The 17,564-nt window shown below is 47.1% G+C and overlaps 1 protein-coding gene across 1 annotated transcript; it reads right to left on the bottom strand.

The window, feature by feature from the left end:
• Positions 1-2,619: 2,619 nt before the first annotated feature.
• Positions 2,620-16,882, bottom strand: UCHL1 (ubiquitin C-terminal hydrolase L1). Its single transcript, XM_087875467.1, has 9 exons — positions 16,772-16,882; positions 15,851-15,862; positions 13,089-13,217; positions 11,416-11,566; positions 9,215-9,300; positions 7,255-7,302; positions 5,953-6,022; positions 4,569-4,627; positions 2,620-3,051 (listed from the first exon to the last, which is right to left on the bottom strand). The coding sequence occupies exons 1-9, from the start codon at positions 16,802-16,804 to the stop codon at positions 2,965-2,967; spliced, it is 675 nt and encodes a 224-aa protein (XP_087731593.1). The 5' UTR covers positions 16,805-16,882; the 3' UTR covers positions 2,620-2,964.
• Positions 16,883-17,564: the final 682 nt, after the last annotated feature.

Genomic DNA, 17,564 nt, shown 5'->3' with positions numbered 1-17,564 from the left:
TCATATGAGCCTGGGACACTGCAACCGTCATAAATATGAGTCAGCTGCCAAGCGCCTGAATTTTGATCACATGACTCTGGGGAGGCCGCGACGTGAAAAGCGGTCACAAATCGCTTTTTTCCAGTGCCGTTGTAACTTCAAACGGTCACTAAATGGAACTGTTGCAAGTCATGTATTAGCTTCATCCTTGGGATGGGTCAATGGATGAATTCTGGAGAGGTTGTTTCTGGAAGTGTCTAATCCAGAACAGAAATAGAACCCTTGTATTTCAAAGAATAAATTTCCTAGAAATGCACTAACACCACACCCTAAAATGCGTGGCTAGGGGGTCATGTGACTGGTGGAAGTCAGTGACATCAAGCTGGCCACGCCCACCCAGATTTTGTGGCTCCCGGTGTTTTCTTTTCTGTGGGAAACAGGTCCAAATGGCTCTTTGAGTATTTAAGGTTGCAGATCCCTTATATACTGATACTTATTTCCTTGTACTTGTTGACAAATTAAATAAATATAAAAAAGCCACAAAAACTCTCTCCATCTAGTCACGCACCAAAATTGCGATTCGATCAAAAGGCTTGTGAATGTTGCTTAAATATGTTACTGGTGACTTCATGTCAAAAGACTGTATATTTCATTGTGGGGTGCAATTAGGTTGATTGCACCCCACTGTACCTGTTTTCAGACTCACGAATCTAATGAAAAACAAAGAAGCAAAACCGAAATGAGATTTGTGTGTTTGGCCTCTTTGCCGTTTCAAAGAGACAACACAATTAGGGATTCTTGGCATTTCTCCGCTAGCTGCAACACAACAAACTCACAAATCTCAGCCCTACCAAGAACTACAAATTCTGCACAAATTTGGAGCGCCCGAGTAAAACTCCAGCTCTTGAGTTTTTAGGAATTTTCTGCACGCAGTCCAATACACCATAAGAGAATAACAGAGTTGGATGGGACCTTGGACATTTTCTAATCCAACCCCCTCCCCAGGCAGGTGACACTATATCATTTCAGACAAATGCTTGTCCAATCTTCTTAAGAACTTCCAGTGTTGGAGCATCCACAACTTCTGGAGGCAAGTTGTTCCACTGATTAATGGTTCTAACCATCAGGAAATTCCTCCTTAGTTCTAGGTTGCTTCTCTCCTTGATGAGTTTCCACCCGTTGCTTCTTGTCCTGCCCTCAGGTGCTTTGGAGAATAGCTTGACCCCCTCTTCTTTGTGGCAATCCCCAAGATATTGGAACACTGCTATCATGTCTCCCCTAGTCCTTCTTTTCATGAAACTGGACATACCCAATTGATATGGTGCTTGTGTGAACCACCATGTTGGTCCAGATATTGACCAGACACTACCCTGTTTCCCCCAAAATAAGACATCCCCTGATAATAAGACAATTGGGCTTTTGAGTGCATGGCAATAAGGCCACACACTTATTTCACGGTTCAAAAAAATGTAAGACAGGGTCTTATTTTCGGGGAAACACGGTAGATACAGATGCTAGATAGATAGATAGAGATTAGATAGAGACAGACAGACAGATAGATAAATATAGACAGACATAGACAGATACCGTTCCCTCCAAAATAAGACATCCCGATAATAAGCCCAATCAGGCTTTTGAGTGCATGGCCATAAGGCCACGCGCTTATTTCAGGGTTCAAAAAAAATATAAGACAGGGTCTTATTTTCAGGGAAACACAGTACAGATTACACGATATTGAGAGCCTCCGTAATACTCTATATCTCGGTCCCCCCCAATCCTCGTACTGTGACCGGGGCCTATTCAGAATTGGGCCATACGAGTGGCTGGCCGGAAGCGCGTGCACGCAGCTCAAATTTGCACAAGTAGCAGGTCAGAGGGCATTCGTGTGCTTGCATGCCGGCCCACCTTTCGTACAAGTTGAACTGTGCGCATGTGCGCTGACCCGCCACATGCAGAGTTCAGTTCCCCTGTCCCTCGTCCAGTTGGGCAAAGGTTCGATACCACTGCCCTATTTGAATAGTATCTTGCATAACCAAATCATGCATCTATCTAGGTAAGAAATATTTTCAAGATTTGAGAGAACATAGAAGCTTCATGAAGCCGGGGAGATCTTTGTATTTTGATACCCACCCCACCTAGGGGTGAAATCCAGTAGGTTCTGACAGGTTCTAGAGAACCAGTAGCGGAAATTTTGAGTAGTTTGGAAAACCAGCAAATACCACCTCTGGCTGGCCCCAGAGTGGGGTGGGAATGGAGATTTTGCTATCTCCTTCCCCCAGGAGTGGTAAGGAAATGGGGATTTTGCAGTATCCTTCCCCTGGAGTGGGGTGGGAATGGAGATTTTGCAGTATCCTTCCCCTGCCACGCCCACCAAGCCATGCTCACAGAACCGGTAGTAAAAAATATTGGATTTCACCACTGCCCCCACCCCACCCTGTGGATAATTCGCCATATCCACACCAGAGGTGGTATTCAGCCGGTTCGGGCGAATTGTTAGCAGCAATTTGAATTTGTTCACCGAACTGGTCAATCCACGCAGACCACCGGTGCTCCACCAAATGCAAACTGGGGGGGAAAAGTTGGATTGTAATAAACGCAGCCCACACCATCGGAGTTTTAGCAGACAATAACCAAGAAGAGTTTTCCGGACTAGCAAGAAGGAATTTATTCTTGTGACGGACAAGAAGTCACCACCGCTCAAAAGAAACTCGGGAATCACAAAAGCCTAGGAAGCATTTACAAACACCGACGGTTTTTAACGTCTTAGACACTTTTGCGTGAATTTCGGCTTTAGGACAGGTCAGGAAGGGGGAAAAGGAAACAGGATCGCGTTACACCTTAAATTCAAAACCAAGAACAGCCGCCTTGGCTTTTGACTTTTGTTTTTTTCTTTTCTTTTCAATGTTTTAAACATAAGTGCTAAAGCCTTAAAGGCTGGGATTACATCCGGTGAGAGGCTGAGGATGTTATTTCGGTTGCCAAATTTTAAGCAGCCTTGCACAGGGCCACAGCAGAAAAGCGGACTTCTCCTTGCTCACGTTCGGTGAATTGCCGGCAGATGTCAGCCGATGCCTAAAAAAAAAAAAGAAAAAGAAAAAAGAGATAAGCTGTAGCTTGTACAATGAAACCTAGTGGGAAAGAGATGCCTCTTCACCCAATGGGCAAATGAGAGCTGGGTGAGGTGCTCTGAGTGGAACTGACCCCTCTCCCCTTCCTGCCAGCCCAAAAAGGGAATCATGGATGTTGTCAGCACTTCAACCTGCATTTACTTTAGTGCTGACATAAGAAGGAGAAGAGGGGGCAGCTGGCAAGAGGACGCTTGACATTTCACCTACTTATTTTCCTTGAAGATAATATCCCCTAGGAGATGAGATGGGAGGGGGACATTCCTGGGAGCTGAAGTAATAGATATGGGGAGAGTGATTTGGAAGAAGGCCAATGAGACGCAGAGAATTGGGGAACGGAAAGGGAAGGTTTGGGGTCAGGAAGCCAGAGTTGGCTATGCCACGATCGGGGCCAGATTGTCGTGCTTAATAAAATGAAAGATTTCTTCAAAGACTATCTGTTTGGAAATGCAATTTATTTTATTTGAAGACGATATCGAAACCTTGACAGATGTAATGTCCCAAAGGTGCTTTTTCGGGAGGCAACTGGACTTCCTTGGGTTTTACTTTTTCTTTTGAAGACTTTTCGCTCAGTGGTGAAATTCAATTTTTTTTTACTACTGGTTCTGTGGGCGCGGCGTGGCTTGGTGGGCGTGGCAGGGGAAGGATACTGCAAAATCCCCATTCTCTCCCCACTCCGGGGGGGGGAAGGATATTGCAAAATCCCCGTTCCTACCCCACTCTGGGGCCAGCCAGAGGTGGCATTTGCTGGTTCTCTGAACTACTCAACATTTCCGCTACCGGTTCTCTGAACTACTCAAAATCTCCGCTACCAGTTCTCCAGAACCTGCTGGATTTCACCCCTGGTTTCGCTTCTCCTCCGAGAAGCTTCTGCAGTTCTGACGGGATGGTAGGGAATGGAAGAGCTGAAGAAGCTTCTTCGGAGGAGAAGCGAAACGTCTTCAAAAGAAAAAGAAAAAAAAACCCAGAAAGTCCAATTGCCTCTTGAAAAAAATGCACCTTTGGGACAACCGGGACCTTGATGACTGAGAATCTCTACCGACTTTTAGCTATATAATTTGGGATGAAGATCCTTGGAATGGTGTGGGAGTAGGAAATGGATCTCCAGAGGACAAAATTGTAGATTACAGGAACCAGTTGCATCATTCAGGTGTCCCTGAGGACACAGAGAAACCTCCAAGTGGCCTCAACGACCCTCTAAAAGGATGCAAATGACCAGCTGTCTGCAAGGAATATCAACCCTTCCATTCTCCACCAACCAGGCAGAGCTGAAGAAGCTTCTTGGATGAGAAGTCTTCAAAGAAAAAACCCCCCAGAAAATCCAGTTGCCTCCTGAAAAAGCCCCTTTGGGACAACCATGACCTGGATGACTGAGAATCTCTACAGACTCAGGGATGTTGCGTGTTGTAGGAATTTTGTAAGGGCCAGTGAAATGGTGCCCACCACAAGCGAAAAGACTCTTACCTTGAGCATGGTGGCATCTGAACTAGCTCCATGCTTTATAGGGAATGGCATTCTTCCATCTGCAAGCAAGGTTGGAGAACGTGTAACTTCAGTAGCGTGAAAATACTGGTGTAAGAGGAATTAGTAGCTTGGATCATTTTCTAGGAGGCTTACTTTAGAGAATGTCCTTCATCTCTACCTGTAGTAGCTCCCAACCTTGTTATTTACACATCCTGGACATAAACTGTTTCAACTCCTACCTTCAAAACAACGCTATAGAGCACTGCACACCAGAACAACTAGACAGAAGGACAGTTTTTTCCCGAATGCCATCACTCTGCTAAACAACTCATTCCCACAACACTGGCAAATTAACTACCGTGTTTTCCCGAAAATAAGACCCTGTCTTATATTTTTTTGAACCCTGAAATAAGCGCTTGGGCTTATTTTCGGGGAGGTCTTACTATTTTGGGGCGCATGGAGCAAGATGGGGCTCCTCTTGCCGTCTTACCTGATTTCCAGCTCTGTGTTTAAATATTTTTGGGGAGGGTTTATTTTCGGGGTGAGGCTTATTTTAGCGCATGTGCTCAAAAGCCGGATTGGGTTTATTATCAGGGGATGTCTTATTTTTGGGGAAACAGGATAGTTCTTCTCATCCTTACTAGTACCTATTTCTTCCCACTCATGGCTATATCCATGTTGCTTGCATCTTTACAACTTATATTGTTTTTATTGTTTCCTAGTATGTTTTGATTGCTTATTTAGTATCCTATGACTATCGCTAAGTGTTGTCTCTTTATGATTCTTGATGAATATTTTTTTTTTCTTTATGTACACTGAGAGCTTATGCACCAAAGATAAATTCCTTGTGTGTCCAATCACACTTGGCCAATAAAGAATTCAATGCCATGCAATTCTATTCTATTTATTCAAATATTAAATTAGTAAATGCTTGTAATATCTCCAAAGGAGATCCGTTTCAAAGCCGAAGAGCCAGTGCTGCCCGAAGACGTCTCCGTGGTCATGTGGCCAGCATGACTCAATGCCAAAGGCGCACGGAACGCGGTTACCTTCCCACCAAAGATAGTCCCTATTTTTCTACTTGCACTTTTTAACCTGCTTTCGAACTGCTAGGTTGGCAGAAGCGGGGACAAGTCACGGGAGCTCACCCTGTTACGCACTAGGGATTCGAACCGCTGAACTGCCGACCTTTCGATCGACAAGCTCAGCGTCTTAGCCATTGAGCCACCGCATCCCTCTTACGGATCCTTAAGTCAAGGCATTTATAGGTGCTTAAAAATTGTGCTTGCCTCAAATGCTACTGCAGAACGGTTCTGCACTGAAAGCGATAATTGGAGCTAGAAAACTGGCCTTTTTAAAGTCAACACACAAACACACAACTTACCCAGTTCATAGAGGTGTCCACCCACGCTGGCAAATAGAATGAAATGGAAGTTCACCTTATCGTCTTCAGCCTAAGAAAAGATAAGAATTCAAGAACCTAGAAATCTAACAAGAACAGGGAAGGGACATATAATGGTGGCAGCCGAGGGTACTTTTCCAAGAGGCAGCTGGACTTTCTGGTTTTGCCTTGAAGACGTTTCCCTTCTCATCCAGGAAGCTTCTTCAGCTCTGACTGGATGGTGGGGAATGGAAAGATTTATGCTCCTTGCAGACAGCTGGTCATTTGCATCCTTTTTAGAGAATCGTTGAGGCCACTTTATCCAGGCTTCCATAATTCTCTAAAACAGGGGTGAAATGTTACCGGATCAGACCGGATCGCCTTCCCTGAAGGAGCCGCGGGAGAAAGGTAAGGACACACTGCTTGGCGATGAGAAGAGCGGGCAGCGGCTCCGGGGCAAGGCTGGTATCGGGGAATGGTGCATTCCCCGAGCTGGTTGAGGCAGGTGGCGGCTCCAGGGCCCCAGGGAATGGCGCATCTCTGGCCCCCGACCCAAAGCGAAAAGAGAGCGGGTGGCAAGTGGGTGGCAGAATAGAAATTTAAAAAGTTTTTCTACCGGGTTCTGTGGGCGTGGCTTGGTGGGGGGAGTCTTGTGACTGAGTGGGCGTGGCTGTGAGTGATGAGTTGGCCACGCCCACTCAGTCACAGGACACTCCCCCCAAGCCACGCCCACAGAACCGGTAGGGAAAATTTTTTAGATTTCACCCCTGCTCTAAAAGGATGCAAATGATCAGCTGTCTGCAAGGAGTATAAATCCTTTCCATTCCTCACCATCCATTCAGAGCTGAAGAAGCTTCTTGGAATGAGAAGCGAAACGTCTTCAAAAGAAAAAACCATAAAGTCCAGTTGCCTCTTGAAAAATCATCTTTGGAACAACCATGACTTGGATGACTGAGAATCCCCATAGATAGTGGCACATTTATCTCCTTTTTATTTTTTTGGAATATTTTTAAAACATTAACACTTCCCTAGCATTTTCACATCCCTCCTAAAAGGAATGAGGAACGTAAGAAAGAGCTGCTCTTACAACATTGGCCAGATGAAAGAAACTGAGTGAGGTACAGAACCATAACCAAAACAAGCATTTCAGACATGAAACTCCCCCAATTCTCACGGAGATAAAAGAAAGTGGAGAAAGACATTTCAGATTTTGCAAAATCCTGTTAACAACAACCTCTCAGGGTTGAAACATCAGTTCTTGGCCCATTCTATTGTTGAAAACCTATAAATGAAAGCAGTATTTACCCGACACTGGCCCTCTTGGGCTACCGCATTATGGACTTCTTGAATGGCCTGGGAAGAGAGAAAAAAATCAGAAAAATGTGTTTTTGTTTATTTATTTATTAAATTTGTATACCGCCCTACTCCTGAAGGACTCAGGGCAGTGAACAGCCAAATAAAATACATATAATACAAATGTTAAAAAACCGTTAAAATACAATTTTAACCGTTAAAATACAATTAAATAATTGGCTCACCAATTTTTTTTTTTAAATTTGATTTATATGCCGCCCTTCTCCGGAGACTCAGGGCGGCTTACAATGCGCTAAGCAATAGCCTTCATTCTTTTGTATATTTATACAAAGTCAGCTTATTGCCCCCACAATCTGGGTCCTCAATTTACCTACCTTAGAAAGGATGGAAGGCTGAGTCAACCTTGAGCCTGGCGAGATTCGAACCTGCAGTAATTGCAGGCAGCTGGTCTTAATAACAGAGTACTTTAGACCACTGTACTACCAAGGCTCCTTTGGTGCCTAACAGCAGGATGATGATTTTATCTAAATCCACTATATTCCCATTCCTGCCAATCTGTTCCATCTATACTAGGGGTATCCAAAGTCGGCCATTTTAAGACCCCTGAACTTCAACTCCCAGAATTCCTGTCTGGCTGGAGAATTCTGGGAGTTGAAGTCCACAAGTCTTAAAGGGGGCCAAGGTTGGACACCTGTGATCTACTGCCTTGTTCAACAAGCGTTACTGGCCAAGTTCTGAGTGAATTCTGAATGAAACCCTTCAAGGGGAAACATCGTAACGTATAGATAAGTCTTCAGGTTACGTCTGTTGTGGTCCGCCTGCAGAGCTGGCAGCGGAGTCGGACAGTGAGGAGGTTGGGGAGGAAGATGGGCCAGTCCTGGAGTCTGGGGAAGGCTCGGATGAGAATTCTGCATCGGAGGCAGAGATGGGACCAGGGCCATCTGGGAGTTATACGCGGACTCCGGAGCCTCCAGAGTCGGACGTAAGAGAGGCAGAGGAACAGGAGGAGCCTGTTCCTAGTGCACGCATGCACAGAGCTGCCAGAAGGCAAGAACAGTTGAAACTAAAGGGATGACTCAGGAGTAAGGCCTGGAGATGACTGGCGCCTCCCATAAAGGGAGAGCAAAGGCACACACAAACACAACATTTCTATAGTTGTTGTTAGGAAATGGTTGTCTAACTAGTTGGTCAGGCAATATATAAACCAACAATGGATGTTTGCAGTCAGAAAGGTATTATATTGCTTTAAGACTGTATTGTATCATCTTGTATCCTGATTGGCTAAGCTCTGTAGCCAACGTACTTAAGGGAAGTCAGGATTATGGCTTGTGTGGACACTACACCATTTTGCCTGCTTATTTGCTGTAATTCTCTACCTGATCTCTCTGCATGATCACTGTTTGATCATAGCTACATGTTGCTTTCTACTGTTTATTGAATGTTTTGATACTGAACCTGTTCCTGTTTTGAAACTTAAGAAGAACTGTTTTATTGTGTATGACTACAACTGGTAAGAAGACTTTGTACTTGAAACATCCCTGGATTGATCTTTTAACTCTCGTCTTATCTGGGTATGACTTGGATTGTTTTTGGGACTTTGCTTTACTTTTTCTAAAACTAAAGGACTACGACAACTCAGTGTGTTTGTATGTTGACTGTGATTGTTCACAACCACTCCGTGTCGCTTTTCATGTGTTTACTCAAAGGGTACTCTGCTCAATAATCCACAACATCGGTTATGAGCCAAGAATATCCTTAACAGTTGTAATCGACTTCTTTGCAAGTTCCAGTTTATGAAGTCCGTGTGTTCCTATTGATAGTTGAAACAGGAGGCTGGAATTGTTAGGAAAACGGATCACGTTTCTGAACACACGCTTAAAGCCTCTACGAGTACCTTGAACAACCTTGCAGAAAATAAAAAAAAATTATCAAAGTTGCCCACATCCTTTACCTTGTTGTTCTCAAGACGTTTTGCCCTCTCGCCTGGGGAGAGCCCAGCTGTTGCAGTGAGGAACTCTTTTAATGCAGATCCTTCGTCTGGAAAAAAAGTGACATTAAAAAGGGATGGCGTTGTACAGGGTGAATAAAGAAGCACAGAACAGAATACAGAACAATAGAGTTGGAAGGGACCTTGGAAGTCCTTCTAGGCCCGTGATGGCAAATCTATAGCACGCGTGGCACAGGTGGCACTTGGAGCCATGTCGCCTGGCATGCCAGCTTAGCTCCGGGAGTCTCTGGAGGCTGGGGACAGCAAAAAACATCACTTCCTATTCAACTGGAAGTTGGGAAATGGGCCATTTTGGGCCTCCGAGGAGGTGGGGGAGGCTGTTTTCGCCCTCCCCAGATGCATAGAGAGGATCTGGAGCCAGGTGAGAGGGGAAAACGGGCCATCACGTGCCAAGAGTGGGGAGGGGCAGGGGGCTGGGGAGGTCGCACGCACATGCGTGGGGCGGAGCGTATAGAATTATGGGTGTGGGCACGCGTGTGCGCGAACCTCCCCTGCCCACCCCTTCCTGGCACGTGATGGCAAAAAGGTTAGCCATCACTGTTCTAGGCCAACCCTGTGCTCGGGTCCTAGCCCTAACCCTACAGCAGTGTTGGCGAACCTTTTCGGCACCAAGTGCCGAAATGGGAGCGTGCGTGCGTGTGAGAGTGCTGAAAACCAGAAGAGTAGCTCCCCGGTGCGCATGTACGGGAGCGCCGGAAACCGGACGAGCAGTTCCCTGGCGTGCAGACGTGCACCGGGAAGCTGAGCTTCCGGTTTCCCACCTGGACTTCCGGTTTCTGGCACGCATGGTGCGTGAAGCCCATCTGGCATGCACATGCTGGAAACCAGAAGCTCAGCTTCCCGGCGTGTGCATGCACACCAGGGAGCTGCTCTTCCAGTTTCCAGTGCTCCTGCGTGTGTGAAGACCAGCTGGCCAGCGCGCCGGAACTCGGAAAAGCAACTGCCGATGGCTGGGGTGCCTGGTGAGATGGCTCGGCGTGCCACTTCTGGCACCCATGTCATAGGCTCGCCATCATGGCCCTACACCACTTCAGACCAATGGTTATCCAACATCTTCTTAAAAACCTCCAGTGTTGGAGCATTCACAACTTCTGGAGGCAGGTTGTTCCACTGATTAATTGTTCTCACAGTCAGGAAATTTCTCCTTAGTTCTAGAGGTTGCTTCTCTCCTTGATGAGTTTCCATCCGTTGCTTCTTGTCCTGCCCTCAGGGGCTTTGGAGAATAGCTTGACTCCCTCTTCTTTGTGGAAACCTCTTAGATATTGGAACACTATAATACTACAATATTACTACTGGTACTACTACTACTACTACTGATTCCACCAGCTACATCTGCAAACTTGGCACATTCAATTCTACAGGATTAACATTACGAGTATTTTAAAGTCTAGAACGGTGATGGCTAACCTTTTTGCCATTGCGTGCCAAAAGCAGGGGGAGAGCGAGGCAGGGGGGTCGCGCATTCCTGTGGTCACCCCCATAATTTAATGCGCTCCACCCCCCGCGCATACGCACACAACACCCCCATGCTCCCCCTGCTTTTGGCACGCGATGGAAGTGGGACCGGTAGGCCCGTTTTTCGCCTTCCGCAGGCTCCTAGAAAGCTCCTGGAGCCTGGGGAGAGCGAGAAACGGGCCTTCCCAACACCCCTAGAAGCCCTCTGGAGGCCAGAAACAGCCGGTTTCCCGACTTCCGGTGGGCCCGGAAGGCCTGAAAGGAAATTTATACCACGTCCTCTGTAAGTTTTGACTACTCCCTCAATTCCTAGTGGCTCGGAAAATATTTTATGTTTCCCTGAAGCTAAGTCCACATCATCAACTACTACAAAAGTAGTAGTTTTTAATTGTAGTTAAAAAGTAGTTTTTAATTGTATAGTTTTAATTGTATAGTTTTAATTGTATAGTTTTAATTGTATAGCTTTGGGGTTTTAAATTGGGGGCCGATTGATTTGATTTATTTTAGCTATCTTCACTTTTATATTGTATGTATTTTAATTTCGGCTGTTCACCGCCCTGAGTCCCTAGGGGGAGAAGGGCGGTATACAAATTCAAATAAATAAATAAATAAAAATAAACCGACAATTTAGGGTACAGTAAAGTCCACAAGATTTGATATCCACTGGAAAATTCTCCCCTGGTACTTACCGAATCGAATTTTATCTTGGTTATTAGCTACGGCGTGGATAAGGCCAATGGTTCCACAGGAGTTACTCGCCGTCTGCTTCACAAAGTAGACTTCTGAACTCACTTCTTGGCCCTTCAGTTCGTCAATTTGCTTTTTCCGGAAGTTTTCATGCTACAATTTAAGAGCAAATTCACGGCATTTGTCATTGGGGAAGACAGATTCACGTTAACAACCGGCTCGCGAGTTATCCAACGGCAGTGTTTCACTTAACAACAAAAGGCAAGAAAAGTCGTAACATGGGGCAACGTTCTTTTAACAAGCGTCTCTTCATGACAGAAATGTTGGGCTCAATTGTGGTCGTAAGTCGAGGAACACCGCTGTTCAGTGAATCTGGCTTCGTCGACTTTGCTTATCAGAAGGTTGCACAACGGGATTATGTGGCCCCGTGATTTACAGCCATTCGTTTAGTGACTGTTCCAAGTTACAACAGCACCGAAAAAAGTGACTTGCAACCATTTTTCACACTTACGACCGTTGCGCCATCACATGGTCAAAATACAGAGGCTTGGCCACCGACTCATATTTATGACCGTTGCAGTGTCCCTGGGGTCACGGGATCCTTTATTGCGACCTTCTGATAAGCAAACTCAACTGGGGAAGCCAGATTCACTTAATAACGGTGTTACTCACTTTGCAACCGCTGTGTTCACTTAACAGCTGTGGTGGGTTCTAAAATAGGGACAAAACTCACTTAACTATCTTGCTTAACAACGGAAAATTTCAGACTCAATTGTAAGTCAAGGATCACCTGTATACAAATACCAATATTGTTTTAATGCTCAAAAATAGGGTCTTTCTTTTGAAATTAATACATTCCAGGGTGAAAATAGTCGTTAATTCTGGCTTCTAAGCAAATTTCCATGGATATTATCAGCAAACAATAGCCGTTCCCCAGAGTATTTACTGTAAATTTGCTATCCAGGTTCAACCCAGTGAATTGTTTTGGTCAAGATCCCCCAAGGCAATTTTGCAAAAATTCCTTTGCAGGACATTAAAAGTACAAATCTACTTCAAGGGGAGATCTGTACTTTAGATTAGTAAATTATATTCCAACGGTATTGCAAAGGATTGTAAAATGAGGCAAGGGTCTCTCCATCCTTGGCAACTTTACGACTTTGTGGACTTCAACTCCCAGGATTCCTCAGGTAAGCCATGCTGAGGAATTCTGGGAGTTGAAGTCTCCAAGTCGTAAAGTTGCCACCACGGTTGGAGACCCCCCTGCAATAAAAGAGATGGAAGGTGCTTTGTTTTTCGTTTAAGGTAAAGGTAAAAGTTCCCCTCGCACATACGTGCTAGTCGTTCCCGACTCTAGGGAGCGGCGCTCATCTCCGTTTCAAAGCCGAAGAGCCAGCGCTGTCCGAAGACGTCTCCGTGGTCGTGTGGCCGGCATGACTCAACGCCAAAGGCGCACGGGAACGCTGTTCCCTTCCCACCAAAGGTGGTCCCTATTTTTCTACTTGCATTTTTTAATGTGCTTTCGAACTGCTAGGTTGGCAGGAGCTGGGACAAGTCACGGGAGCTCACCCCGTTACGCGGCACTACTAGGGATTCGAACCGCCAACCTTTCGATTGACAAGCTCAGCGTCTTAGCCACCGAGTCCCCGTTTAACCTTTATTCAGCTTTAATACTCACCTGAGCAGTAAGGGGAAACAGCAGAAGCAGCGCACAAGCCGGACTTGGCACAGCGCTCAATATATCTTCATCCAATCCCAGCACATCCACAAATTGCCACCCGGGGGCAACTCCTAGACGACAGAGTATCTACACAATCAAGGGAAGCACACACAATAGTGGGTATCTCACAACCGCCGGCGAGTCGTGGTCTGAACACGCCACGAACTAGCAATTGTTATTTTGGTCAGCTGAGCCACAAGCGTTTCTATGCTCCGGGTTCAAAGCGGGGATTTAATTATTAATTTTGGGTTTACTCCAGTAATAATAATAATAATAATAATAATAATAATAATAATAATAATAATAATAATAATAATAATAATAATTTAAATTAAATTTGTATACTGCCCTTCTCCTTTCGGACTCAGGGTGGTGAACAGCCAAAATAAAAACATTTGTACAGAAGTTAAAATAATTATTTAAAACTAATTAAATAGAATTTAATGAGCAGGGGGTAAATCTGAATCCGGCGACAGATCAGTAAACACTTCCAATTTAATAAAACTAAAAATGAAAACGTTCCCCCGTTTTATTCCCACGTATAAGTAATACATGATCATAAAGAAATAGGCAATAGAAAGCTTAGGACCGAATAGGTTGTTGGTGAACCTTTTCAGCACCGAGTGCCAAAAACCGGAAGACCAGCCTACCTGCTGCACATGTGCGTACTGGGAAGATTATCTTCCGGTCCCCGGTGCGCGCATGTGCACTGGCAACCTGACCTTCAGGTTTCTGAGTCTCCCACGTGCGTGAAGGTGCGCTGGAACCCGGAAAAGCAATGGCTGACGGCTTGCATGCCCGGAGAGATGGACTCTGCATGCCACTTCCGGCACGCGTGCCATAGATTCACCATCACGGTGATAGGTAAAGGTTCCGCACGCACATATGTGCTAGTCGTTCCCGACTCTAGGGGACGGTGCTCATCTCCCTTTCAAAGCCGAAGAGCCAGCGCTGTCCGAAGACGTCTCCGTGGTCATGTAGCCGGCATGACTCAACGCCAAAGGCGCACGGAATGCTGTTACCTTCCCACCAAAGGTGGTCCCTATTTTTTCTACTTGCATTTTTTACCGGCTTTCGAACTGCTAGGTTGGCAGAAGCTGGGACAAGTCACGGGAGCTCACTCCATTACGTGGCACTAGGGATTCGAACCGCTGAACTGCCGACCTTTCCATCGACAAGCTCAGCATCTTAGCCCCTGAGCCACCACGTCCGTATCACAGGGATAGACAATGGCTAAAATGGTAAGTAACAACACAGTCTCGGGAGCAAAACTTGAATCTTGTTCTGGGTCCAAGCTGGCAGCATCCTCATATTCTACATTGGGGTTTACCCGATTCTAGCAAAATGAAATCTACGGTATTTACTAGATTTTAACACAGCCATCCCATTCTGCACATCCGGGGTCTGTTTCTTCTGGCAAATAAATAAGAAAGGAACAAAATTTCTCATTCAAACCCCAGGGGTAGATAGGAAGCTTGATTGTTCCTACCGCTGTTATCAATAAAACACACACACAAAAAAAACACAGGATCTAATTTGAGGGAAAATAAAGAGAAAATACAATAATGAAATTTATGTTCTCTCTCTGTGATCCTGTGGTTTCCATTTCGTGCCACGGATCATTAACTAAATAAAACAAACCCAGATGTGGGAATGACGAAGAATCAGCAATCAGGTAGATGACTCACCTTTTACAGGATACCCTGCTCTGTTCAAGCTATTGGGCTTTTAAGCTCACCTGCCTTAAACAGGTGCGGGTAACCATCGACTTCCTGTGGACTTCAACTCCCAGAATTCCTGAGCCAGCATGGCTGGCTCAGGAATTCTGGGAGTTACAGTCCGCAGGGACCTAAAGTCCGCAGGGTCCTAAAGAACCCACCTCTGGCTTTTAAGTGTAAATTTAGCAATTCTGCTCCTCATGCACGAATTAGAGAGAGCCAGGAAGGAAAATGGGAGAACCTTCAATTCCGCTCCAAACATTCCCTTTGAAGTAGGGATGTGAAGAAGACGAAATAATCCCAAATTAAAAGAGAAGCCAAAAAAAAAAAAGTTCCCTTTTTTCCAGATGCAATTTGGAACAAATAGGAAGTTTTATCCCTAAAGAATTGTGTTTGCATCAGCAACCGGGAGGAGAAAAAGGTGTGTTTGCACACGGTCACCGTTGCGGGTGAGCTTCCAAGATGATGGAGCGGTACCCAGAACAGATAAAAAGATGCTCGCACTTCCCAGATGTTGATGGAGATGTCGGGAAGGGCCCAATGGCAAGCAGCAGGACCACTACCACAGTAAGGAGAGGGAGGGGATGTATAAGATCCTAGTCTGGCAATCCTCCCCCTCTCCTTCCCCTCCCCTCCAAGCAGCCCCTCCCCACCCAGGACCCAGCCCTTCTTTTTGGCGTGACACAGCACAAACCTGCGGTCCGCAGCGCCCCCTCCTGCCCAGCCTTGGAGAAGCAGCCTCTCTTGGCTTTGAAAGGAGACCCTCCCCACCTCTTCTTTCACCCCCCCCAATGTCTGTCCCTGCGCCCCCCACCCGCTTCCAACAGGGCAAGGGAGGGGAAGGGGCCTTGCGGACCCTAACCCCCTCCTCCCACCGTTTGCAAGAGTGGGGAGGGGGAGAAAGAATTAAAACAGGTGCAATGCGAGCGTGGAAACGCCCAGCCTGGCGAAGAGGCGTCTCTCTCTCTCTCTCTCTCTCTCTCTAGATGACCCCCTACTCACTTTGTTCAGCATCTGAAAAGACAAGAAAGGGAGAGGGCGAGGAAGGGAAAGTCAGCCTGGCCTCAAGGGAGGGAGCCCCCCCACTCCTCCTCCTCCTCCTCCTCCTCCATTTTCCTTCCCCCCCTAGGGGTCTTTCCCCCATCTCTCCACCCACCCCATCCCCCCCCCAGCCTCTTTCCAGAGCTGCAAAGCATGGGAGACCCCCCCCCATCTCTCTCCCCCTCCACCCAGGCAGCCTCTTTGCAGAGGTTGCAAACCCACCCACCCAAGTCTACAAATGCATCTAACCAGAAATCCCCCCCACCCACCCAGGACCACCAATGCATCTAACCAGGAATCCCACCCACCCACCCAAGTCTACAAATGCATGTAACCAGGAATCCCCCCCACCCACCCAGGACCACCAATGCATCTAACCAGGAATCCCACCCACCCACCCAAGTCTACCAATGCATCTAACTAGGAATCCCCCCCACCCACCCAGGACCACCAATGCATCTAACCAGGAATCCCACCCACCCACCCAAGTCTACAAATGCATCTAACTAGGAATCCCCCCCACCCATCCAGGACCACCAATGCATCTAACCAGGAATCCCACCCACCCACCCAAGTCTACCAATGCATCTAACTAGGAATCCCCCCCACCCACCCAGGACCACCAATGCATCTAACCAGGAATCCCACCCACCCACCCAAGTCTACCAATGCATCTAACTAGGAATCCCCCCCACCCACCCAGGACCACCAATGCATCTAACCAGGAATCCCACCCACCCACCCAAGTCTACAAATGCATCTAACTAGGAATCCCCCCCACCCATCCAGGACCACCAATGCATCTAACCAGGAATCCCCCCCCACCCATTAAAGCCGACCAGCCTGCTCACCCCCCCACCCCCCCACCTCGCTTTCTCTCACCTCCGGGTTGATCTCCATGGGCTGCCACGCCATCCTGCCACTTGCAAAGCCGCCGCCTGCCGAATCCGGTTCTGGGGCTGAGCAGCCGCCCGCCCACCCTTTATATAGAGAGCTCGCCACCGGACCGGCCCACTTGGTCGAGGGGGAGGAGGGGGGGAGGAGTGTTGGGCTGGCCAGCTGGGGCAAGAGGGGGGGCCCCTAAACCCACCCACCCACCTACCCCTCCCTTCCCAGGCCTTTTGATCCCCCCCCGTTTTTTTTTTAAGATGGTTCCGTCCTTCACTCCTCCCTCTTTTCCTCCCTCGCTCCCCCCTCCCTTCCCAGGCCCTTTGATCTTCTCAGGTTTCCCCCCCCCCGTCGAGTGGGAAGGTGGGCTCTCCCTCCTCCCCCCACATCCCCGGGGTTGGGTAGTACAGCCCTCCGGTGGGCTGATCCAGAAGGGGAGCCGGTGCCTATATTGCAAAGCCAAGCTTGGGCCAGGAGGAAAGAGGCGAGGAAAGCCCCACTAGATGCCCTCGGGGGTGCCCTTCTCTCTCCCCCCCCCCCCGCTCCGGACGCTTTGCAAAAGGGCTTTCCCTGGGGAAATGTCAGCCTGCCCACTACGCCTGCAGCCCACTTTCCATTTATTATTTGTTGTTGTTGTTTTGTTTGCATCCTGTATTATTATTTTTTTTAATTAATAAATAACTCAAGGTGGCTAACGTATCCAACACACTTTCCCCCTCCTCTTCCCCCCCCCGCCCACAACAACAACAACAACAACTGTGAGATGAGCTGGGAAAGAGAGGGAGGG

This window comes from Pantherophis guttatus, chromosome 8 (assembly GCF_059756535.1).
Source record: "Pantherophis guttatus breed Tessera chromosome 8, ASM5975653v1, whole genome shotgun sequence".
Taxonomy (NCBI): domain Eukaryota; kingdom Metazoa; phylum Chordata; class Lepidosauria; order Squamata; family Colubridae; genus Pantherophis; species Pantherophis guttatus.
The sequence above is the reverse complement of the archived record's forward strand: the minus strand, read 5'-3'. Positions and strand labels throughout refer to the sequence as shown.

Bases quoted from the DNA above. Each gene is read 5' to 3' on its own strand.
- UCHL1 (XM_087875467.1), bottom strand. From the start codon at position 16,804: ATGGCGTGGCAGCCCATGGAGATCAACCCGGAG. The intron at 6,023-7,254 runs GTAAATACTGCT...ATCTTTTCTTAG, and splicing joins CCCAAGAGGGCCAGTGTCGG to GCTGAAGACGATAAGGTGAA. The intron at 4,628-5,952 runs GTAAGTTGTGTG...CCTTGCTTGCAG, and splicing joins TGGACACCTCTATGAACTGG to ATGGAAGAATGCCATTCCCT.